This window comes from Nicotiana sylvestris, chromosome 11, assembly GCF_000393655.2.
Source record: "Nicotiana sylvestris chromosome 11, ASM39365v2, whole genome shotgun sequence".
In the NCBI taxonomy this organism is placed as follows: Eukaryota; Viridiplantae; Streptophyta; class Magnoliopsida; order Solanales; family Solanaceae; genus Nicotiana; species Nicotiana sylvestris.
The window spans coordinates 118,866,232-118,891,111 of NC_091067.1; the positions used below are offsets into that span (position 1 = coordinate 118,866,232).

A 24,880-nucleotide genomic window follows, 5' to 3' on the forward strand; every position below is an offset into this window, starting at 1 on the left:
GAGAGATTGCATATTTAGGTAATTGTTGAACAACATCACTCCCAAAGTATATGCGGGATCAATAACCGAGGGTTTAAAGGCGAGATTAGGGATAACGAAGCCTTGAGTGCAATCTAGAGTGAGCTGTAATAAATAAAGCTAGCTAGCGTAACTCGGGAGAGTGCGTCTAGTAAATTGTCATGATTACTCGGGAGAGATTTACGATAATAAGAGTGCTCATGATTGACAGAGATTATTGGGTGAATCTATGTGAAACATAACCGGAAGAGATTTCATCAATAGGGGAAATCATAACCTTAGAACCTTCTCTTAATTGTTTACAACTTAATCATAGTTACTTTTCAGTTGCTTATTTACTTTCATTCGTAGTTAGTAGAAATACCCTCAATTGTTATTTACAACGTTTGGGAAGTTGATTCCGTGGAATTTAGTAAGTCTAACGAGAGTAATTGATAGGTTAATTTCTTGTGGGTTCGACACTGGGCTAAATACTCTAATTATATTTACAACATCCACGTATCCTTTTTATAAGGCATAGTTGGGCGTGATCAAGTTTCGTAAATTATACTCCTATATTTATAGAGTTTGAAGAGAACTAGTAATAATGAGCATAGTAGATTATTGTAGTTGAGCTCTGATAGAGCTGCATATTTGTGGACTTCTTCCCATTATTTGAGTCAACAAAAACATTGCTCTATGCAATACATCATAATGAAGAAATTAAAAAATAAAGAAAGAAAAGCAAGTAATTGTTATGAGATAAAAGCAATTTAGTAAAACATGAATAAGAAATAAAAGCAATTTAGTAAAACATGAACAAGAAATAGAGATAGAGAGAAGGAAGAGATTTTTTTCTTCAATTGTGTGTATTTTTCTATCTATTACAAGGCCTTTATATAGGCATGAAAAGTGAAGAAAATATGTCATGGAATATGTCATTGAACATAGAAAATATGTCATTGAATATGTCATTAACCATTTGAGAGAAAGATCATGGAGGAAGAGTAGACATCCACCATATTTTGATTTTTATCATAACACTCCCCCTTGGATGTCCATAAATAATGTGCCTCGTTAAAACCTTATTAGGAAAAAACCCTATGGGAAAAAAATCCTAATGAAGGAAAAAGAGTACACATATTTAGAAATACGACTTTTGGTTGCCTCGTTAAAAACCTTGCAAGGAAAACCCAATGGGACAAAACCTTGTAAGGAAAAAAGAGTACAACGCGTATTAACTCCCCTGATGAGATCATCAGTTCACATTGTTGAGCCTTCGTATCCCAATCTTGTACACTAGTTTCTTGAAGGTTGACGCCGATAGATATTTGGTGAACAAATCAGTCATATTATCACTTGAACGGATCTGTTGCACATTAATATCACCATTCTTTTGAAGATCATGTGTGAACAATAATTTAGGTGAAATGTGCTTTGTCCTAACTCCTTTATGAATCCTCCCTTTAATTGAGCTATGCATGTTGTATTTTCTTCATACAAAACTTTGGGTAGTTTATCACACTTCAAACCACATTTGTCTCGAATAAGATGTATAGTAGACCTCAACCATACACATTCTCGACTTGCTTCATGAATAGCAATTATCTCAGCATGATTAAAAGAAGTAGCCACGATTGATTGCTTAGTCGATCGCCAAGATATGACAGTGCCACACATGTAAACACATAACACTTCATAAGACCTCATGGGAGAGGCTCAGGTACCAGAAAATAATGAAATAAAGAGATCTCAATAAGTTATGTCTTTATTGGGTAATAATGGAACCGACATTCAAGATCTTTGTCTTTCCAAGATCTTTCATTTCAAATTCTTTAAACAGTTTGATTTCTTTATTGAGATGAAAGATCTTGGAAAGACAAGATCTTGAATGTCGGTTCCATTATTACCCAATAAAGACATAACTTATTGAGATCTCTTTATTTTATTATTTTCAGGTACCTGAGCCTCTCCCATGAGGTCTTAAGAAGTGTTATGTCGTGGTGCTCTTCTAGGGCACTTGCCTCCTTATTAGTACAAACCAAGAAGCTCTTCATTATTTTCATGAGGTCAGAGCGGATCTTTATTTATATCGAGTAATCTCACAACCATCGGGGTACTTAATGGATGTATTTTATCCACATAGAAGCTCTTTAAAATCTTTTTAGTGTATGTTGATTGAAGGACAAAAATTTCATCTTTCATATATTCAATTTGTAGACCAAGACAAAATTTTGTCTTTCCAAGATCTTTCATTTCAAATTCTTTAAACAGTCTACTGCTTTAGGAAGCTCTCCGGGAGTTCTAATGATATTTGAATCATCAACATACATGGCGATTATAACAAATTCAAATTCATATCTTTTTATAAGGACACAAGGACAAATTGAATTATTCTTATACCCTTCTTTCAACAAGTATTCTCTCGGGCGATTATACCACATGTGCCCTGATTGTTTCAATCCGTATAAGGATTTTTGAAGCTTTATTTAATAAATTTCTTGGAAACCTTAATATGCTCCAAGACAATTTAAATCTTTCAATGATATCCACTATACGCATATCAAGTTTTTCATATATTGCCAGATTAAAACCTGAAGTGACTATATCCACTATAAGAGAACATGTCTCCATATAATCAATGTGAGGATATTTACTAATTTTCTTGTGCCACAAGTCGTCTTTATGTCTATCGACTTGAACCTTTCGCACAAGAACACATTTATACCTCAATTGACTTTATACTTTCAGGTGTTGGACTATCCGTCCAACTTCACATTTTTCAAGTGAAGTCAATTTCATTGCATATTTTTTATTTGGCCAATCTTTTATCCGTCCAAATTTCATGACAGATTTGATCTCAAGATCCTCGTCAATATTAATCATATTGAGCGCTACATTATATTAACAATATCGTCGACAATCATTTTATGTCGGTTCCATTATTACCCAATAAAGACATAACTTATTGAGATCTCTTTATTTCATTATTTTCAGGTACCTGAGCCTCTCACATGAGGTCTTACGAAGTGTTATGTCGTGGTGCTCTTCTAGAGCACTTGCCTCCTTATTATGACCATTTTGAATATTTGCCCCTCTCCTTCTTCAAGGAGTTTTATCTTTGGAACCGATTGGTCTGTTACACTTCATGCGTGCCATAGACTCTGTCCCTCATGGACTTTATTCTATTTGGAGCATTAGCAGCTGAAATATGACATTTAGCTTTGGGTCAGCAAATGCGTCTGGCAATAATTTGTAAATGAATTATCACTTGAACTTCAAGTTTATATTTTCTTGTACGAGGATCTATATGTATTCATAATAATTCATTTCACGTATCACTTTCTCAGCTGCCCATTTTCTCCCCCTAATGTTGGGATCACCAACACATTTCCCAACTATCTTTGGGAACTCATCTTTGTGCATTTTGGTGGCATAATTAAATCATATAGCACATCCATATTTCTATATAGAAATTATTTGGTTCCTGACCCTGAACCGATTGTGATAGGGAGAAGTTTTTATAACTTGGCTAGATGCGTACAAGTGCTGCTGTATATTAAATAATAAATCTCATACCAAATTTTGTTTTTGGAAGTTTTGTTCTCATAACCAATGATTTAGCTATAATTGGAGGCATACAATTTCTGCTAAACCAACTTGGATTTAAACCAGTATTATTAAGATAAATCATCATAATTTATATTCTGGAATTGTGCTCTAATAATTTGAGCAAGCAATCTTGCAAAAACCAAACTGCAAGTTGATAACAAATGCACATGTGACCATAAAATAGATGCATCTATTAAAATCATATAATAGTAAACGGTCCACATGGCAGGCGACTGGGCCCATATATATATCACCTTTTATTCCTTCCAAAAATCAAAGGATTCAATCCCAACCTTTAACTGGTATATCATGAGAATAAGCAGCACAAGAGAATTCTTGAAGAATCTTCTATTCTTCAATATGTGTCAATGTAATTCTTAATTAATTTTTCGCATCATAATTGAACCGATATGGTCAACCGGTCATGCCAATTAATATTTATTTTAGTAAATCTCTAGTTTACTTGTGGCATATGATTCCAGCATCATGCTTATATTTGTGTAGTACAAATAGAAAGAAGATCGGGTAACCTTTCATATTTACCCGGTATGATTATAGAAATATGAAGATATTCAATCTTCCTTTCATTTATAGTCTCAATATGCCAATCACTTTGACTTATATATTTGAAACTCAAAAAGTTTCTTTTGAGACTTTACAATATCAATGTCATGAATAAGTTTATTCATCCGGGTAGTAACAAATTAGTTTTTCCGGAGTTCTTAACAACTTTTGTACTACAAGATCTTTTATCATACCATTCATATGGTAAATGTCTCCTTCACGGAGAAAATTATATCATAATAAATTATCATGGTCAAAATCATCATAAGCAAAATCATTTCTTGCTTTAATTTTGCCTTTAATAACTTTTATAAGGCATGGAAAAATAATATTTGGCATATCACATGTACGCGACCAATGACATATTCATGTAACCACACAATAATATTTATTCTCTTTATTTTACTCAAACCTCCATTAGAGGTGAGTTGTGTGGTATTCATATAATCATGAATTGCATGTCTTTATTCATTGCTTTTATCACATATTGGCACATTCAACTTTAGGAATGGGTTTGCATTCTCAATGCTTATCATAAGTCACATTCTCTTCAAGGAATGGATCATAATCAGCGACGTGCTTTATTATTTTCATACCAATTTGATGGTAAGCATTGCCTTCACATTTTGAAGGACTATTTTGAGGACCCTTATTGTTCTCCTTTTATAATCATAGTGATGATTATTATTATTTTGATATTTGGAATGCCAACGTTCATTGTTCAACCAATTGTCTTCATTGAAACTTATTATGCATTGTTATCACAATCACTTCAAGAATGAAACAAATCAAGTGGGACAATTTTCATGCCTTTTTCATGAAAAATATATTATTTTTCTTTAGTCATCATTACATCATCAATATGGTACATTGGGACTCAAACCCAATGTCTTACCAATATAAAGGCATGTTAGGCCATAATAAATTGGGACTCAAACTCAACTCTTATCATTATGGAGCATCAGGACTTGATCGAGATGTCTTATCCCCAATCAATGGCATAATAGGCTAAACAATATTGAGATTCATTCTCAAGCCTTAATTTCAATCACATGCCAAGAAAGTTATACACAACTAATTTGCAACTTAGCAAATCAAATTTGCTTTCTTAAATAAGTGTACAAATCTCAAATCAGCGTAAAGCTTTATTAATTATTTGTAGCATCTATATGAAATACAATCGTTTGTAGTCAGAATATTTCTTCTAAATTCTATTAGAGTTTAAAAGGATCATAAAATCATTGTCATAATATTTATTGAGTCTCTCTCAAAAATATTGTTGTTTTCGGGGTATACCCTACCTATTGGATTTGATTTAACGCCATGACTTTCGTTCACTCAATTCAACCAAGCAATTAGTGAATAAATTTATCAAAAGTACACCATATAGGTAACAACACATATATAGTACTAATACATAAATTCAACATTTATATTACCTAAAAAGTGACATAATATGTAACAACTTACCAGTTGTAGCTTGTGCATCATTCATATAAAATACTTAAAAATGGTAAGTCAGTAGCAAGCATCAAGTAGGTCATGGATACTCAAAAATACCTCTTCCAGTAGTCATACTAATCATTGTTTGCTTTCAAATGATACGACCATAAATTATGAAGTATACTTTCTCAATAGCTTTTGAAGTAATTAATCAACCTAGATAAAGATGTGAAGTATTTCTTGTTTTCTTCAAGATGATTTATGCTTTTAATCAGTATGACCAATTTTATTTTATTTTTTATTCCTTTTTTTGGTAATATATGCAAGTGTAAAAATCCAAAAGAAAAAAAATATTCATCCAAGTAAAAGAAAATGTTAAAAACGGCAGGACAGATTGAAGATAGTTAACACATAAATATGCATAAGACAATTTATATAAAATATCCTTGGTTACCATGACATGCATCATATCAACAATTAACTGCTACTATGATTTTCACATATAGAACTTCGAAAATTTTATTCCATTCATGTGATATAAAAGATGTAATATTAATATGTGCTTATGCAATACAGGTGTAGTACGAAGTTGTGTGCATATGAGATTTTAAAGGAATGACAAGTATAAGATAATCATACCTTCTTACATTTCATTACTTACCATATGTAGTTTCTCTTTATATTTAACCATGTGATGATATGTATGACTTCTAATTGTAATCTTTCTGGATGTAGGAAATTTTTTGTAGATATATATAATTGTTTAGAGACTCGTGCTGATAACGTTGGAAGAGTCTGTCAGACAGCCATTAGACCATCCCAACACCTATAATTAAGGGATGAGAACGATCATCTACAACACCATGACCCGAGGGCCGTGGGAGCTGTTAATCACGCTCTGGTCTAGTGGCCATGTCTCATCAACCAGACTTGGTTTCCTGTCTCCTTAGAACTCAAGGATACAGTGGTACGAGTTGTGGTGCTCTTCTAGGGCACTTGCCTCCTTATTATGACCATTTTGAATATTTGCCCCTCTCCTTCTTCAAGGAGTTTTATCTTTGGAACCGATTGGTCTGTTACACTTCATGCGTGCCATAGACTCTGTCCCTCATGGACTTTATTCTATTTGGAGCATTAGCAGCTGAAATATGACATTTAGCTTTGGGTCAGCAAATGCGTCTGGCAATAATTTGTAAATGAATTATCACTTGAACTTCAAGTTTATATTTTCTTGTACGAGGATCTATATGTATTCATAATAATTCATTTCACGTATCACTTTCTCAGCTGCCCATTTTCTCCCCCTAATGTTGGGATCACCAACACATTTCCCAACCATCTTTGGGAACTCATCTTTGTGCATTTTGGTGGCATAATTAAATCATATAGCACATCCATATTTCTATATAGAAATTATTTGGTTCCTGACCCTGAACCGATTGTGATAGGGAGAAATTTTTATAACTTGGCTAGATGCGTACAAGTGCTGCTGTATATTAAATAATAAATCTCATACCAAATTTTGTTTTTGGAAGTTTTGTTCTCATAACCAATGATTTAGCTATAATTGGAGGCATACAATTTCTGCTAAACCAACTTGGATTTAAACCAGTATTATTAAGATAAATCATCATAATTTATATTCTGTAATTGTGCTCTAATAATTTGAGCAAGCAATCTTGCAAAAACTAAACTGCAAGTTGATAACAAATGCACATGTGACCATAAAATAGATGCATCTATTAAAATCATATAAACGGTCCACATGGCAGGTGACTGAGCCCATATATATATCACCTTTTATTCCTTCCAGAAATCAAAGGATTCAATCCCAACCTTTAACTGGTATATCATGAGAATAAGCAGCACAAAAGAATTCTTGAAGAATCTTCTATTCTTCAATATGTGTCAATGTAATTCTTAATTAATTTTTCGCATCATAATTGAACCGATATGGTCAACCGGTCATGCCAATTAATATTTATTTTAGTAAATCTCTAGTTTACTTGTGGCATATGATTCCAGCATCATGCTTATATTTGTGTAGTACAAATAGAAAGAAGATCGGGTAACCTTTCATATTTACCCGGTATGATTATAGAAATATGAAGATATTCAATCTTCCTTTCATTTATAGTCTCAATATGCCAATCACTTTGACTTATATATTTGAAACTCAAAAAGTTTCTTTTGAGACTTTACAATATCAATGTCATGAATAAGTTTATTCATTCGGGTAGTAACAAATTAGTTTTTCCGGAGTTCTTAACAACTTTTGTACTATAAGATCTTTTATCATACCATTCATATGGTAAATGTCTCCTTCACGGAGAAAATTATATCATAATAAATTGTCATGGTCAAAATCATCATAAGCAAAATCATTTCTTGCTTTAATTTTGCCTTTAATAACTTTTATAAGGCATGACAAAATAATATTTGACATATCACATGTACGCGACCAATGACATATTCATGTAACTACACAATAATATTTATTCTCTTTATTTTACTCAAACCTCCCTTAGAGGTGAGTTGTGTGGTATTCATATAATCATGAATTGCATGTCTTTATTCATTGTTTTTATCACATATTGCCACATTCAACTTTAGGAATGAGTATGCATTTTCAATGCTTATCATAAGTCACATTCTCTTCAAGGAATGGATCATAATCAGCGACGTGCTTTATTATTTTCATACCAATTTGATGGTAAGCATTGCCTTCACATTTTGAAGGACTATTTTGAGAACCCTTATTGTTCTCCTTTTATAATCATAGTGATGATTATTATTATTTTGATATTTGGAATGCCAACGTTCATTGTTCAACCAATTGTCTTCATTGAAACTTATTATGCATTGTTATCACATTCACTTCAAGAATGGAACAAATGGGACAATTTTCATGCCTTTTCATGAAAAATATATTATTTTTCTTTAGTCATCATTATATCATCAATATGGTACATTGGGACTCAAACCCAATGTCTTACCAATATAAAGGCATGTTAGGCCATAATAAATTGGGACTCAAACCCAACTCTTATCATTATGGAGCATCAGGACTTGATCCCCATGTCTTACCCTCAATCAATGGCATAATAGTTTAATCTCAAGCCTTAATTTCAATCACATGCTAATAAAGTTATACACAACTAATTTGCAACTTAGCAAATCAAATTTGCTTTCTTAAATAAGTGTACAAATCTCAAATTAGTGTAAATCTTTATTAATTATTTGTAGCATCTATATGAAATACAACCGTTTGTAGTCAGAATATTTCTTCTAAATTCTATAAGAGTTTAAAAGGATCATAAAATCATTGTCATAATATTTATTGAGTCTCTCTAAAAATATTGTTGTTTTCGGGGTATACCCTACCTATTGGATTTGATTTAACGCCATGACTTTCCTTCACTCAATTCAACCAAGCAATTAGTGAATAAATTTATCAAAAGTACACCTAACATATATATAGTACTAATACATAAATTCAGCATTTATATTACCTGAAAAGTGACATTATAGGTAACAACTTACCAGTTGTAGCTTGTGCATCATTCATATAAAATACTTAAAAATGGTAAGTCAGTAGCAAGCATCAAGTAGGTCATGGATACTCAAAAATACCTCTTCTAGTAATCATACTAATCATTGTTTGCTTTCAAATGATACGACCATAAATTATGAAGTATACTTTCAAATAGCTGGTTAGTTTTCCAAATATCAAAGAAGTACTAATTAATCAACCTAGATAAAGATGTGAAGTATTTCTTGTTTTCTTCAATATGATTTATGCTTTTAATCAGTATGACCAATTTTATTTTATTTTTATTCCTTTTTTTTGGTACTATATGCAAGTGTAAAAATCCAAAAGGAAAAAAAAATATTCATCCAAGTAAAAGAAAATGTTTAAAGCGGCAGGACAGATTGAAGATAGTTAACACATAAATATGCATAAGACAATTTATATAAAATATCCTTGGTTACCATGACATGCATCATATCAACAATTAACTGCTACTATGATTTTCACATATAGAACTTCGAAAATTTTATTCCATTCATGTGATATAAAAGATGTAATATTAATATGTGCTTATGCAATACATGTGTAGTACGAAATTGTGTGCATATGAGATTTTAAAGGAATGACAAGTATAAGATAATCATACCTTCTTACATTTCATTACTTACCATATGTAATTTCTCTTTACATTTAACCATGTGATGATATATATGACTTCTAATTGTAATCTTTCCGGATATAGAATTTTTTTTGTAGATATATATATATATATACAATTAGTTAGAGACTCGTGCTGATAACGTGTTATGAAATAAAAGCAATTTAGTAAAACATGAATAAGAAATAAAAGCAATTTAGTAAAACATGAACAAGAAATAGAGATAGAGAGAAGGAAGAGATTTTTTTCTTCAATTGTGTGTATTTTTCTATCTATTACAAGGTCTTTATATAGGCATGAAAAGTGAAGAAAATATGTCATGGAATATGTCATTGAACATAGAAAATATGTCATTGAATATGTCATTAACCATTTGAGAGAAAGATCATGGAGGAAGAGTAGACATCCACCATATTTTGATTTTTATCATAACAGTAATCATATTATTGTTAATATTCAAAAATATTTTCCACATCACCGTACCACAGATTATAAAGTATATATAATTTCTAGAAATCTCTTTCCCAAAAAGGGTATGCACCAATCGCCTTACTTGCTGCCAATTTTGCACTTATCAGTGCCAAAAGCATCTGCATTTGGATTTTGGACAAGAGTGAAAATCCACACAAAACGCATCTGCAAATTCAGAATCAGATAATCAAATAAGCGCAAACTAAGAAAACATGGCTTTGGTCCCAACCCCAGTAGTGAATGAAGGCCCTATGTTTGCTGAAGTGGATATGGGAGATAATTCCTCCACCCCCACTGTCCGTGCCACTGTAGTTCAGGCCTCTACCATCTTCTATGACACCCCTGCCACTCTTGGTTAGCCCCTACTCCAAATTAACTACTATGTTCTTTCCATTTTTATTTTTTGATAATTCTGGTATCGGGATCAGCTTGCTCGCACCTCAACTTAGGCACACAAGAAGATATCACCTAGTATTTTTTGCCTAATTTGAACCTGAGACCTCATGCTTCTTTCTTGTGATGGTTTTTTTTCTTGTGTTGTTGATATGATTGGTATTGGTTTTTGTTTGTTTATTGGTTGGTTTAAACATTTGGCTTGTGGGTTTTCCATAAAGGTTTAATCTTGATGAATGGATTAGTATATGGTTATATTTCGTGGACAGTGTTTGGATGCAGTGTCGCTACGGCACATGTTTTAAGGAGATTTTGGGGGTGGGATAATCTTGGCATCAATGTGTTTCCTTTAATTAATTTTAAATGGCAAGTCATTGTTTATCAATTGGTTTTGAAATAGGTGTAGTTCAGCCTTCAATTCTTTATTTGTGTCAAAGTGTACCTGTGCTTGAAAGATGGGAGATTATTGCATTACTAGGGGCTACAACTGTTCACATTTTCCCCCACATAATATGGGCACTTTCAAGTTTTTTGCTTTCTTTTGCATCTTCTAATGAGGGAATTCAAACCTTGTGAGCGGAATACAGTGCTTAGACAAGTCTTGTTGCTTGAGAACAATAATTTGTTCCTTGTGAGTGTTATGGATATAAAGGATTGTCTTTCTCTTTTTTCTTTTGGGAACTACAAGAATTTCTGTTCTTTGGATTGGAGATGCAGGTTGCTCCTTGGCGCTGGTTCGACGTTACAGGATGTGTGGTAGGTGCATGTCATGAGTTTGAATCCTGTTGAACCAAGCTTCATATTGAAGTGGAGCAGGGTAGCCAGGCCAGCCCATATTCACCTAGTTTTGAGATTAGAAATGGCTTTCTAGGTTGTCAACGAGATAGAGAGAAAGAGAGAGAGAGAGAGAGTAGTGATTAAGTGGCGTCTGTCAATGATAATTAGAAACCCACTCCATATAGCTCTACTGTCATTTCAAATTAAAAGCTAAGTTGAGAATATTTTTGAGACTGCAATGCAAAACCAACAATAATCACCTCGTTATCAAGTGCTAATGTTTTAATGTGAATGAGCTATTCATTGTTATCCGTTGGATTTGATTGTAACAGCAGTGGTTCTCATTGTAATTGCGAATGAGCTCCATTTTTAGGCAAAGATATATTGATTTCCCCAATAAGTGAAACTTAGGCAAAGGTTCTCATTGTAATTGTGGAGAAAATAACTTCAGGATGAATGTATGGCGTGAGGACAACCAAATGTTATTATCCTCTACACTCACTTCATCACAACATGATTCCATATGTTTCTATTGCCATTTAACCATTATCACTACTCATAATTACATTCCTACTTAGTATTGTCAATACACAAAAGGCGTACAAACTAAACAAGATATACTGGGGCCTTAAGCGCAATTAGTGGGTCTTTAACATGTGGATGTGAATCTGATGTAGATTCGTCATCTTTTTAAGGCTAGGAATCACAGAGGCATGCTGACCTATTTCAGCAGGTTGCTCAATTATTTTACTATGTGGAATCTCATTTACTTCCAAACCGTATATGTCTTCAGTAACTTGTGGAAGTACTTCACCCTCATAATTTGGATATTGGTCAAAGTCTATGCACTGTTGTCTCAGCTCCTTGTGTCCGTATGCAACTTAACCATTGGAACCTTAAGCCCCATAGAAGACTTAGATGAGAACTGTCAGCGTTATTTTCAGAAGCCTTCTATGAGAAGCAAAAAAGAATGGAACAAAGAGTTAAAAAATTTAGTGTATGGTTTGAATGCTTCCATGGTGTCCTACTAATTTTGTGTCCTTAATTAAAGAAAAGAGTTCTGACTTGGGAACTCATATCATGTTCCTTTCAAAGTTACTCTCTTGCAAAAGTTCAGTTCTTTTCAAAGAGATATTCTTCAAGCTTTACCATGTTGTTCTGTTGATTTAGAATAAAGGATACTGAAGTACCAGTTACGAAGGGAGTCTGTGAACTGATCCGTTTTATTGCAAGGTTTAATTACATGTTTAGTATAGTTGCTATCAGCAGGAAGTACAAAAGTTCGGAGTTTGAATGTTGTTGGGGGTGTGCCTATCCTCAATCAATCATGTCTTGGTATATTAATTCAAATTATTACTTTTATAGTTTTATTTACCTTCTTTATTCTTTGTCGTTGCACATGAAAAGGAAAGGTTCTGTTTTAGTGCATGGGGCAGAAAAGAGCCAAAGACATTGAGTTTACTTCCTAAAATTTTTATTTCTGGTTTCTTCTGGTGGGAAGCTGGAACCTTGAAATTCATCTAAAAGTTTCCTGGTTTTGTTAATTCCTTGAATTGAGACTTATAAATGAAATCTAATTGGGATAGTTACTGCTTGGCACTTTTACAGATAAGGCTGAGAGGCTGCTTGCTGAGGCAGCTTCTTATGGTGCTCAGCTGGTGGTGTTTCCTGAAGCATTTATTGGTGGTTATCCACGAGGATCAACTTTTGGTGTCTCAATTGGGAATCGAACAGCCAAGGGGAAGGAGGAGTTTCGCAAATATCATGCATCTGCCATTGATGTGCCAGGTCAGAAACTCTTTGATTTCTTGACCAATTAACTCTCTACCATGAAATTTCGTTGAGCATATTCCAGGTTCGAGAATATATTTCACTGGATTACTTTCAGAAAGAAGTGTATTTAAGAAAATGATAAATACTTTGTGACACATTCGTAGGATTAAGTTTTTATTTTTTTTGTTTTAACAGTATAACACAGTTCCATTTTCTAGTTAATTGGGGTTAGAGAAAATTGAAGGTATTCAGTTTTACTTCAGCACAAGGAGAAGAGGACCTTAGCTTGATATTTCAGTACATGGAAATTAAAAATTGTTGATTCGGGATAAAGAGAACCAACAAACATGTTATGAAATTCTCGATTAAAAATATATTATGAAATTTAAATTTTCGTTCTGGACGTCGTAGCTAAGGTAGCTCATGCTAAAACTTACAAGGTTCTTTATATTTCACTGAACATATGTATGCTGCTTGTCTGTGCTCTTCTGTAACCTTTCTTCCCAGCTTCTAATTTCTTCATTGCAAAAGCTTCCCATCTCTCTCTCTCTCTCTCTCTCTCTCTCTCTCTTACAGCTATAGGTTGCAGGTCCTGAGGTTGATCGTCTGGCAGCAATGGCTGGAAAATACAAGGTGTACTTGGTGATGGGTGTTATTGAAAGAGATGGATACACACTATATTGCACTGTGCTTTTCTTCGACTCTCAGGGTCACTACCTCGGAAAGCATCGGAAGATAATGCCAACAGCGTTGGAGCGGATAATCTGGGGTTTTGGGGATGGATCAACAATTCCAGTTTATGACACTCCACTTGGGAAAATAGGTGCTGCAATATGTTGGGAGAACAGAATGCCACTTCTAAGGACTGCTATGTATGCTAAAGGTGGGACATTTGTTGCTAATCTCTTATATTCCTCTGTTCCTATCTTCTAGTATCATAGCTTTTCGGGGCCCTTTGATTTTGAGAAAGAGCTATACGTTCTCTTCCTTGCCAGTCATCTCTGAGTTCTTTGCATCTTTGGCGATAAAATTCATCTGTGAAAGAGGTTGTTTCATTTGTGCTATTAAAGTAATGAACACTTAAAGCATCGAAGTGCTGGGGTAATCAGATGCTTTTCTGGCTTGGTGCTGCTTCTGATAATAGAATTATGGCATAAACTTTGATCAGTAATTCACTGTGTTTATTCACACTTCAGCAGTTTCTGATTGTAATGTCTTCAAACTTCTTTATTACTGGATACATTATGGGGGAATTTTGCAAGACTTTTTGCTGGGTGGTATAGCAGTTGTCTTCTAATGTCAAATACTTATTTATACTTTAGATCATGAAGCTGAATTTCATTGTCGCTGTCCACAGAAGAATGATACATCATTAGTTTTGTGGATGTGCCTTTAAAATGATTGCTGTCATTTAATGGCATGTTTGGAGCCCCCTTGGCTTTGGTTCAACAGCAAAGGTAGTACAATATGGGATGTATAGGCGCACGTCACAAGTTTGAAAGCCTGGTTTTTGCACCAAGATCGGGATTTAAGTTGAGAGGGGTAGACGGATGGGACCATTATCCTGGAATTTGAAGCTGAAACAGCAGGTTATATCGGTCATAAAAGATGGGGCTTGTTTTGATTTTACACGAGTAATAAGAGAGTTTGATGATAGATAGTGTAAATAAGATATGTATTCAGCCACTAATCTTGGTCTTTTTAGGAATAGAAAGGGGAAAAGGTTGTATTTTGAATAGTGATATTGGGTCCTATGTGATTTCTTGGTTTATCCCGTTTGTTGTAGAGACAATTAAGTAAATAAAAGTGTTTCTCTCTAATAGATTAAGCTTTTAGATGAGATGGTCACATAGTTCAACATGGTATTAGAGCAGATAGAGGTCCTGGGTTCAAGTCTCACCGCCACCCATTATAAAAAATGAATTTTCACGTGCTTGGTCAATGAAAAAAATGAAACCCAAACATGAGGGGGCATGTTGAAGAGACAGTTAAATAAATAAGAGTGTATTCTCTCCGATAGATTAAGCTTTTAGATGAGATGGTCACACAACAAAACATTTGTTTTGAGAAATGGATATTACTTGAGATGTCACAGAAAGCAAGTGGATGTTCATAGTTGCAATATGCTCCTAATAAATGAATTTCTAAGTTCTTTTCTTTTGCAGGCATTGAGATATATTGTGCACCTACAGCTGATTCTAGGGATGTGTGGCAGGCATCAATGACCCACATTGCCTTAGAGGGTGGTTGTTTTGTTTTATCGGCCAATCAGTTCTGTCGAAGGAAAGATTATCCCCCTCCACCTGAATATGTTTTTTCCGGCACAGAAGATCTTACACCCGATTCCATTGTTTGTGCTGGTGGTAGTGTAATTATATCGCCATCAGGGGCTGTGCTGGCCGGACCAAATTATGAAGGGGAGGCACTCATCTCAGCTGATCTAGGTACGTCAATTAGCTGTCTTATTTTGCATTCTCAAATTGACTTTAAATATGTACCATGCATGGAATTGTCATACTCATACATCAGCTGTTGACAAGTGATTCCCTCAGCTGCTTTATAAAACTAGGGGAAAAACAAGAAGTCTTCTCATCCCGAGAGAAAAAAGAAAGAGAAGAATGCAAAAAAGATTGGTGTTTGTTTTACTTATCACCAATCCTCTGCCCAGTTACTTCTCCACGTCACATGTATGCTTCTCATGAATTGCTCTGCTGAATAACATTGGTTATATTATGGCAGAAATGTTTCTTCATTGTGAGGCTATGAGGTACATGTATCTTAGATATATGTGTTTATGCCCCAATATGCATATTGGTTGTGCCCCCGTTGTTTCTTGTTTTGCATTTAGGTCTCGGAGCTCCTGCAGCACTACCTTTATGATAGTTGTTCTAATTAATCCTGTCAATCTAACCATTTCTTAATTTAACTATTTTGTGGTATCGGAAGCTTGATCTACATGAGACAGGTTACACTTCCTGCATTTGGTACTCCTACTATAATCAAAGTGCAGTTGACTGCAATTGTACCCTGGTTTCTAAATTCGGTATGATCAGTGAAAAGACAAGTTAGAGTTTGTTCACGCATTATGTTACATAGACCGTATATTTGCCTTGACGTACCCATATTTGGAGGAGTGTGACATGTGTGTGGATATTTTATACAGATTATTTAAAGCATACTAAAAATTAGCAAACTGTATGTACTTGTACAGGATATATATATATACTCACACCTTTATCACATATATATATCCATAGCTGAGTTCATGCAACATGATCCACACGTGGTTTGACTTGCATTATTATGTATTTTCACTTCACTTCTCCTCCTGTCTCCTATTAAGAAGCTTGTTGTCGCTAGCACACACTTTATTACCCCCCCCCAACCCCACCCCCACCCCCACCTCTCCAAGAAAAAACAAAACACACAAAAAGGAATTATAGTTCAGCATTTATTAACCATCAATTTCAACAGATCTTGGAGAAATAGCTCGAGCCAAGTTTGATTTTGATGTGGTTGGCCACTATGCAAGACCTGAAGTTCTTAGCTTGATCGTGAGGGATCATGCGGTGAGCCCTGTTAGTTTCACTTCTACATCCAGTAAAGCAGAGAGCTCTCCCAAATGACAAGGGCCTGCTTACATCTGCATCTTGTACGTTGCAGAGCCGTCCAAAGTAGTCAGAGACTCCTGGCTGTTTGTTTCAATGTGAGGTGACAAATTTTCGCCTCTTTGCGAAGGTTGTATAGTAGTCGTTTGTCATTTTATCAGCTGTACATCCCTTGAGACTTGCCAGTTGGCTAACTCAGTGTCTTTTTTGTATGAGAAACTTGTTGATATTCCATCCTGGTCAATGAAAATCTACCCTGTTGTCTCCCTTGCTCATGATACCTGATTCATTTGGTTTGTTTTCTATAATCTTACTGCTATACTTCTGTATATTCATTTGCCTGTTGGATAAGCATGGTAGTAAGAATTGCAGAATAACAGCCACCAGCAGTCTCTCCTAAGTCGCGCTATTGTTACTTGAACTCTACTAAGATTGATTTTAACGCTTATAGATAATAGTTTTAATTGATTTAGCACTCAAATTATATTACTATAATAACAAAATGTTAATAGTAACTTTTCACTATTTTAAAAACTTTAGTTTATCCTTATGAGATACTCAACTCTTTGTCTGACAACTGAGAAAAGGAAGTCAAGAGAAAGTACAGATAGAGATTACTATTAACTAAGTATTTAAGAGAGTAAATGAGGAAAAGTGGATATGTTCCCTCTTTTGGAGTTGATAAGATAAGAATGAGAAAATTACCAAGAACTAATAATGGGCAACCTGGTGCACTAAACTTCTGCTATATACAGGGTACGAGGAAAGGCCAAAACACATTATATTTATTGTATATAGTATAAGACAATTTTGATCAACTAATTGGTTGGTTGGTCAATGCCAACCAGAGAAAAGAGTGATGGAAAAGATACAAAAACAAATTACTACTCCCTCCATTTCAAATTAGATGAGGTACTTTACTTTTTAGTATGTTCCAAAATAAATGGCACACTTCTAAATTTGGAAATAATTTAATTTTAAACTCTTCAGTTTACCTATTTTACCCCTAATGAGAAGCTTTTATAACCACACAAATGTCATGACCCACAAAACTTTTACCCCTTAAACTTTTCAGAGCACAAGTTTCAAAAGTATTTTTCTTTCTTTCTTAAACTCCATGCTAAGTCAAACTACTTCATCTAAATTTTAGTTTCATTTACTGTACCAAGAAAAAATCATTGCCATATTCAGGGGTGGTACCAACCTATTCTCAATGTAATCAAATGCATGCGGAAAAAATGCAGCTACTTTAATTAGTTTATTAGCTAATTCATGTACGAGGGAAATAGAGAAGAAATTGATTAAAGTAAGATATATGTACTAAACTAGGTACGTTTTAAAAGAATGCCTATAAATAGTTTAATTTAACCATTTTATGTAACCAAGTTTCAATGAAGTAAAGAAGAAGCATTTCCTTCGGTTATCTTCAAGAGAAAATGATTTGAGTGATCCTCCTCCCTAGAATTTCTAACACAAAGAACAATGCTCGCACGGACTAATCTGAAAGGAATAGAAATCGACGGGGCTAAAGTGTAATAATTGGAACTTCTACTTAAAAACTCTTATGGGCCGAAGTGTAACTATAACAGTATTACTCCACTTTATTTATTATTTAACATTAGCTAGCGTCCTCCTCCGAAAGCGGCAGTTACAACTCAAAACAGATTTTCAAAATTCCCTCTTCGGCTAGCTAATTCAGTTCCCTCTTTTAACAGACAAGACAATCAAAATACACAGATCAGAACCCATCTGAAAATTCACAAGCAGATAACTTAAAAAACCGTAAAACAAAGGAACATGGCCTCGGTCCCAACTCCACCAGCCAACGGCGGCCAAAGAAGGGTAAAACGAAGGAACATGGCTTCGGTCCCAACTCTACCACCAGCGAGTGGCGGTCCCTCGTTTACTGAAGTGAATCTGAATGGTGATTTGTTATTCAAATGCAGGGATTAAGAGTAATTCGAGGATTGAATATAGCCACTAGGAGCTGAAACAGAGAAAGCTCGAAGCTCGGCTATGGTGATGAAGAAGAATAGAGGAAGAGACAAAAGAGAAAGAGAGAGTGTTATAGAATGAATTGTAACTCTTATTATGATCTCTAAAATGTAATACAATCCCTATATGTAATGAATTAAGTTGTAATGAGAGATTCTCTTTAACAACTTCTCAACTAACTCAACTAACTCTAACTAACTTTTGGCTCCTAACTAACTTCCTAAACTGATCCCTAGCTACCCTAACTGTCACTCTTCTTTATTAAAACCAGCTTACTTATACTAATTGCATCATTAATTACAATTTGTATAACAGTACATCCCTCCAAAAGAGATCCTTGTCCTCAAGGATCAAAGTAAGGAAATCGAATTTTAAGCTCATTGTAGTACTCCCACGTAGCATCATCAGCCGGTAATCCTTGTCATTTAACAAGCACTTGTGCAATAGCCTTATTTCCCCTTTTCACCATTCTTCTTTGCAAAACCAACTCTGGTTCTGGGCATTGAGGATCAGCAATGTCGACTATTGGAGGATAAGAAATATGATCAGGAATACCATGATATTTTTTTTAATAAGGATACATGGACTGTTGGATGAATTTTGACTAGTGCTGGAAGCAAGAGTGTTTAGGCTATAGAACCTATCTTCTTGGTCACTTGAAAAGGTCCGTAGAACTTAGCAGCTAGCTTGTGGTATGGCTGAGAAGATATGGTTATCTGCTTATAAGGTTGCACCTTCAAATACATCCAATCTCCAACTTGAAAGGATCTGTAACTCCTGTGTTTGTCAGCCTGATTCTTCATCCGCAGCTAAGCTCTAGACAAATGATGCTTGATAAGTTGAAGTTTGAATTCCCTTGTAGTGAGGATTCACCAGGGATGTAGGGTAGGTGAATAAGAGAAGGCCTGCCATATAAAGCTTCAAAGGGAGTGGTATGGATGACTGAATGATAATTGGTATTGTACCAATATCAGCCATGTCACACCTCCTCTTTCCTACACCCCGTAAGGGTATATAAGGGAGTTTTTTCCAACTTAAAGTCACAATTGAAACAGTATTATTTTTATTAAATTCAGAGTCGCCACTTGGGATAGTTTATGGTGTCCCAAGTCACCGGTTCAAATCCCAAATCGAGGAAAAGATTGACTTTGTTTAATAGTCCGCGAACACAGAAATTCAGGTAAGGAATTCTGTTAACCCGAGAGAAGGTGTTAGGCATTCCCGGGTTCCGTGGTTTTAGCACGATCACTCAACTGTTATTATTGGCCTAATTATCTGATTAATTACACATTTTAAACATACGTGCATTTTTAACTTTATAACCGCTTTTATTTAATTAATTTAAGGAAAATTGCAATGTCATTTAAAATACGTCTTGAACCACGTCACATAAATGCACCCGCGATTCTTGACATATTTTATCTAACATTGTTGGAATTTGGATTTGGGTCACATAAATGTGCACCCGAGTTTAGGAAGGTAAATTATTAAAATAACGCGCCTAAAGCAACTACGCACTTGCAACTTTGCGGGCCCATGTAAAATTCGCTAAATGACACATCTCGATTCCTAATGATAAGGATATTAATTAGACGAGGGTCGTGCATTTGAGATTTTGTTTGGCACGACACACCTCGATTTATTCTAACCAAATGGTTTATAAACTAACATATGGGGGCCATAGACTATTTGTGTTATCTAACATGGCACACCCCGTCTAAATGAACAAAATGCCCCTTTTACAGCTAACGCCATTAATTATTGATGGTTATTTACACAGACCCGTTGGGCTCCTGGATTAGGACAAGCCCAAGCGGAAAAATGTGTGAGGGGTGGGTAATCTAAGCGGTCAAAATCTTTGCACTGACTGGGCCAGCATTGAGCCCATATTTCAGAACAATAAGGTGTACAGACATTACTTAAACACAAATTAATGACAAGCTCAAGACATCTGAAAAATTGAATTAACAACCTTTTTTAAAAAAAAAAACTTTTATCGAAATCTTAGTGTTATTGAACTAATCAGGCTCTTTTGAGAACATGGGCAAGTACTAAAAACCTAGGGATCTAGTATCGAACCCACAAGAGAGCCATATTTCATGGCTATAGGCTGATTTTCATGGGCTTCAGGTTAAGCCGACTAGCCTCAAAACTTTGCATTTTAGCATACATTTGAAGATAAGACAAATAATATTTTTATGATATTAACCCCCTAGACTTTTAAACTATACGACAAGCCTTTATGATGAAAAGAAATAAGAACATGCTTTCATTTTCAATACAAGAATAGAATCTCATGATCAATAACTTTCAAACTACATAGACTTGAAACATCAGAAGCATCATTACTCATTACTGAAACTAGAATGCTAGACAAAGCTCCCATAGAGCCCTATTAGCCAATTATCCTATTAATAGTGCCATCAAAGCATACACAACTTCTATTTCATCTTTCATCAGAACACTTAATGGAATTTTAAAACATGCTCATATGCCTGAGGATATGAAGAATACCCAGGATTCCCCGACCACCACGAGTACCACATTTTACCCAAAAGAAAACCTTAAAGTGGTGTTAGCTACTTCATGTTAATCTCACAACAATGCAACCATCCAAGTTCATGGGAAATAATTCAAAACAAATTAAAGTTAACAAATACAAATTAGAGTCCTAATTACAAGTCTTAAAATAAGTCTCAAATGTTCATGGCATAACATTATTTTAAACATACTAAAACAGAAGGCATGGATTAACAAGTCAAATGAAAAAGAAAAACAGAGGAAGACATTTAGCAAGTATGGAGATCTTCATTTCTTCAAAAACACATGAACCCTTCTTACATGTCTAGAATCAGGAATATGTACCTAGAAGTTAAAAAGGAAACAAGGAGAATAAGAAGTGAATAACATCAGCAGTAAAGTCAGCCCATAATCAACAAGGAAGAAATACCAAACAACATTCTAACCAATTTTGAAACCCAGACTTAAATTAGAATAAGACTCCAAACACAAACTCAGCTCAAAACCAGCTTTCAAATACCAAATTAAACCATCTTCAACCCCATGTGAATCAGAGATTGCTTCAGAAATTCAAAACCTCAAGAATTCCAGAAAGAAGTTCAATGGAATAGTGTTTTTATGAAATTCCTAGCCGTTTTTGATTTTTTCAGAATTTTTTCTCCTAATCCCCCCTTGAATGCCAAGTTAGAGAGCCTTTATAGGCAAGGCATTTAGGGCAGCTTCCAAGTATCAGTTTTTGCACCTTGCCCCTTTTTACATTTTCATTCTTGCTTAGATAACCTTAGTTAAAAAAAAATAGATTTCCACATTAGTCCCTAGTTTAAATATTAGATTTTTATATAAGTCCCCACCTCAGCGACCTAGAAGCTTCCCTAGGCTGTTACAAAAATATTCCCTATGCTGATTACCCATATTAACCCTTAGACCCTTGAAAATTACCCCTCCAACCAAATATGGGTCAAGTTAAACCAGTAGATTGAACCAGCCCTGAGCTCAAAAGCCATTCGAATCATTTCCCACTTGGGCCTTCTAATTTCACAATTTGAATTCAATCTTGGCCAAATGGACATATTTTAATAGACTAATCAACATTTTTTAAAAGACCAAAAAAAACTTTTGAAATGAGACTCAAACAAAGGAAAAAAAATAAACGGACTAATTGACTAAACACATAAACTAACTTGTCCCTAAACTAATCAATCAAACAGAAAAGAAAAATGAAAGAAAAGTGAACACATCATGAAGAAATGAGGGGAGGAGACAGAACATCACATGCAGCTAAGCTAAGTCAAAGAAAAAGAAGAATGATGCAATAAAAAAAAAGAGAAAGGCCGGAACAGTACCTAAAACTGGACAAATGCAAACTTGAAAACTTCGACGGAATCTTCAATTTCTTGACCGGAATAGACCTTAATCGTGTGTTCTCATGTGAAAACACACGAATAAAGTCTATTACAATCTTGAATCTTCAGACGGGCCCGCCGATTTGAACAATTGGGATTTAGGGTTCATCCTTTGATCTAATATTCAAGGAGTTTGGGCAAGATTCGAGGGTAAAGGGTTAGAGATTTGGGATGGGGAGACGGAGAGGGTTCTAGGGTGTGAATTTTGGGTGGATTGGGGGTGGCGCCGCCGGCGGATGGTGGTGGGAATTTGGGGAGGCTGCTAGGGTTCTAGTTGATCTCTAAGGGGTGAACTGAGAGAGATGAGAGATGGTGGTGGTGGTGGTGGTGGGGGGTTCCGACATTTAAATATCAAAGACAAGCCACTTCTGGGCCGTTTGATCAGCTGGGATCAAGGGTCCTAATTAAAAGGCCAAAAACGACGTCGTTTGGTTAAGTGGGGGCACCAGACCGGGTAAGGAACAAGTTTGGGCTTGGACTGGGGCGGGTTTTGGGGGAAAATAGATTGGGCCTAGGAAATTTAAGCCCAAAATCAGATCTCTTTTCATTCTTTTCCTCTTTTTCAAATTAATTTTTTTTCTTTTTCAAATTAATTCCTTTTATTTTCCAACTCTTTTTTTTAATTTCTTTTCAAATTAAAATTAAGATAAAACCTAAACTAATTCCTAAATCAAATTAATCCTACCACATTGCATTAATTAACATTAACTAATAATTAACATAATTAATTAAAAACCAAATTAAAGGAAAAGTACTAAAATTCAAAACTAAAATTAAAAGGTGCAAAATGAGTTATTTTTTTTTGTGATTTTCCTCTTTTTGTAAAACAACTAATTTGCTAATTAATCCTAAAATGTAGAATTAAATCCTAAATGCAAACGCAACATATTTTTGTATTTTTCATTAATTAAACAAGATTAACATGCGCAGACAAATGTAAACAATTAACGAAAAATGCTACAATAATCTACGAAATTGCAAATAATGGAAAAATTTATTTTGTTTTGAATTTGTTGGAGTAATTCACATAGGGCAAAAATCACGTGCTCACAAGCCATAGGAAGTCAAGCTAACCAACCATTAGGATCTTCTGCATAAAAGCATCTGAGATAAGTTTCAAGACATTTGTTCACCACTTCTGTTTGGCCATCAGATTGTCGATGGTAAGCTGAGGATATATTGAGTTGCACTCCTTGTAGAGCAAAGATATCCTGCCAAAAATTGCTCAAGAATACTGTATCTCTGCCACTGGTTATGGCTTCAGAGAAACCATGTAATTTCACAATGTTGTCTAAGAAAGTCTGGGCCACTGTTTGTGCAGTATAAGGGTGTTTTAAGGCAAGGAAGTGAGCATACTTGCTCAATCTGTCTACAACTACCATGATAACTTCATACCCTTTAACCTTTGGTAAACCATCAATAAAATCCATGCTAATTCTTGACCAAATAGTGTCAGGTATGTGTAATGGTGATAATAGACTAGGAGAACCTGCTAGGTCATCCTTGTTCTTTTGACACACATCACAGCCTAGTACATAAGCTTTGACATTTTTTCTGAGGTCCTTCCAATAAAATAGTGTTTGCCATTTTTTGAGAGTAGCTTCCACTCTTGAGTGACCTCCATGTAAGGTGTTATGCCAATGGGAAATGATAGTTTGTCTAATGGATCCCTTGCCTACAACAAATTTACCTTTCCTTCTTCACTGCATATGAGACCAAGTATACTGAGGGTGTTTGGTGGAGTCTGCCTGTAACTCCTCAATTAGCTTCTTCACCTCTGGATCCTGATCCCAGTTGTCAATAATAGACTGCAACATGTCAGAAGTTTGAGGAAAGACTACCATGGCTAATAGTTCAGCACCTGTGATTCTAGAGAGTGTACCAGCCACCTTGTTTTCAGCTCCTTTCTTGTATTCTATGATGTAATCAAAAGGCATGAGTTCAGTTACACACCTCAGTTTAGTATTAGTGCGAATTTTCTGCTTCATCAAAAACTTCAAGGCTCTTTGATCAGTCCTAATAATGAATCTTTGGCCCAATAAGTATTAAGACCACTTTATTACTGCATGTCCAATAGCAAGGAGTTCCCTGTCATAGACATACATAAGAGTTTTCTTGTGAGATAAAGCCTTGC

General features: G+C 34.8%; 1 protein-coding gene and 1 pseudogene across 1 annotated transcript; one reads left to right on the forward strand and one right to left on the reverse strand.

The window, feature by feature from the left end:
* Positions 1–6,408: 6,408 nt before the first annotated feature.
* On the reverse strand, positions 6,409–6,594 carry LOC138882501 (small nucleolar RNA U3; annotated as a pseudogene).
* Positions 6,595–10,332: 3,738 nt separating this feature from the next.
* LOC104235794 (bifunctional nitrilase/nitrile hydratase NIT4B) lies at positions 10,333–17,103 on the forward strand. The gene is made up of 5 exons (XM_009789617.2): positions 10,333–10,631; positions 13,056–13,235; positions 13,810–14,103; positions 15,386–15,664; positions 16,695–17,103. Exons 1-5 carry the CDS (start codon positions 10,490–10,492, stop codon positions 16,844–16,846), a joined length of 1,047 nt encoding a protein of 348 aa, XP_009787919.1. The 5' UTR covers positions 10,333–10,489; the 3' UTR covers positions 16,847–17,103.
* Positions 17,104–24,880: the final 7,777 nt, after the last annotated feature.

What these genes read in the sequence shown, in the direction of transcription:
- LOC104235794 (XM_009789617.2), top strand. Translation starts at nt 10,490, where the DNA reads ATGGCTTTGGTCCCAACCCCAGTAGTGAATGAAGGCCCTATGTTTGCT. An exon ending in ATCTGCCATTGATGTGCCAG is followed by an intron (nt 13,236 to 13,809) that starts GTCAGAAACTCT and finishes TATAGGTTGCAG; the next exon opens with GTCCTGAGGTTGATCGTCTG. An exon ending in ACTCATCTCAGCTGATCTAG is followed by an intron (nt 15,665 to 16,694) that starts GTACGTCAATTA and finishes CAATTTCAACAG; the next exon opens with ATCTTGGAGAAATAGCTCGA.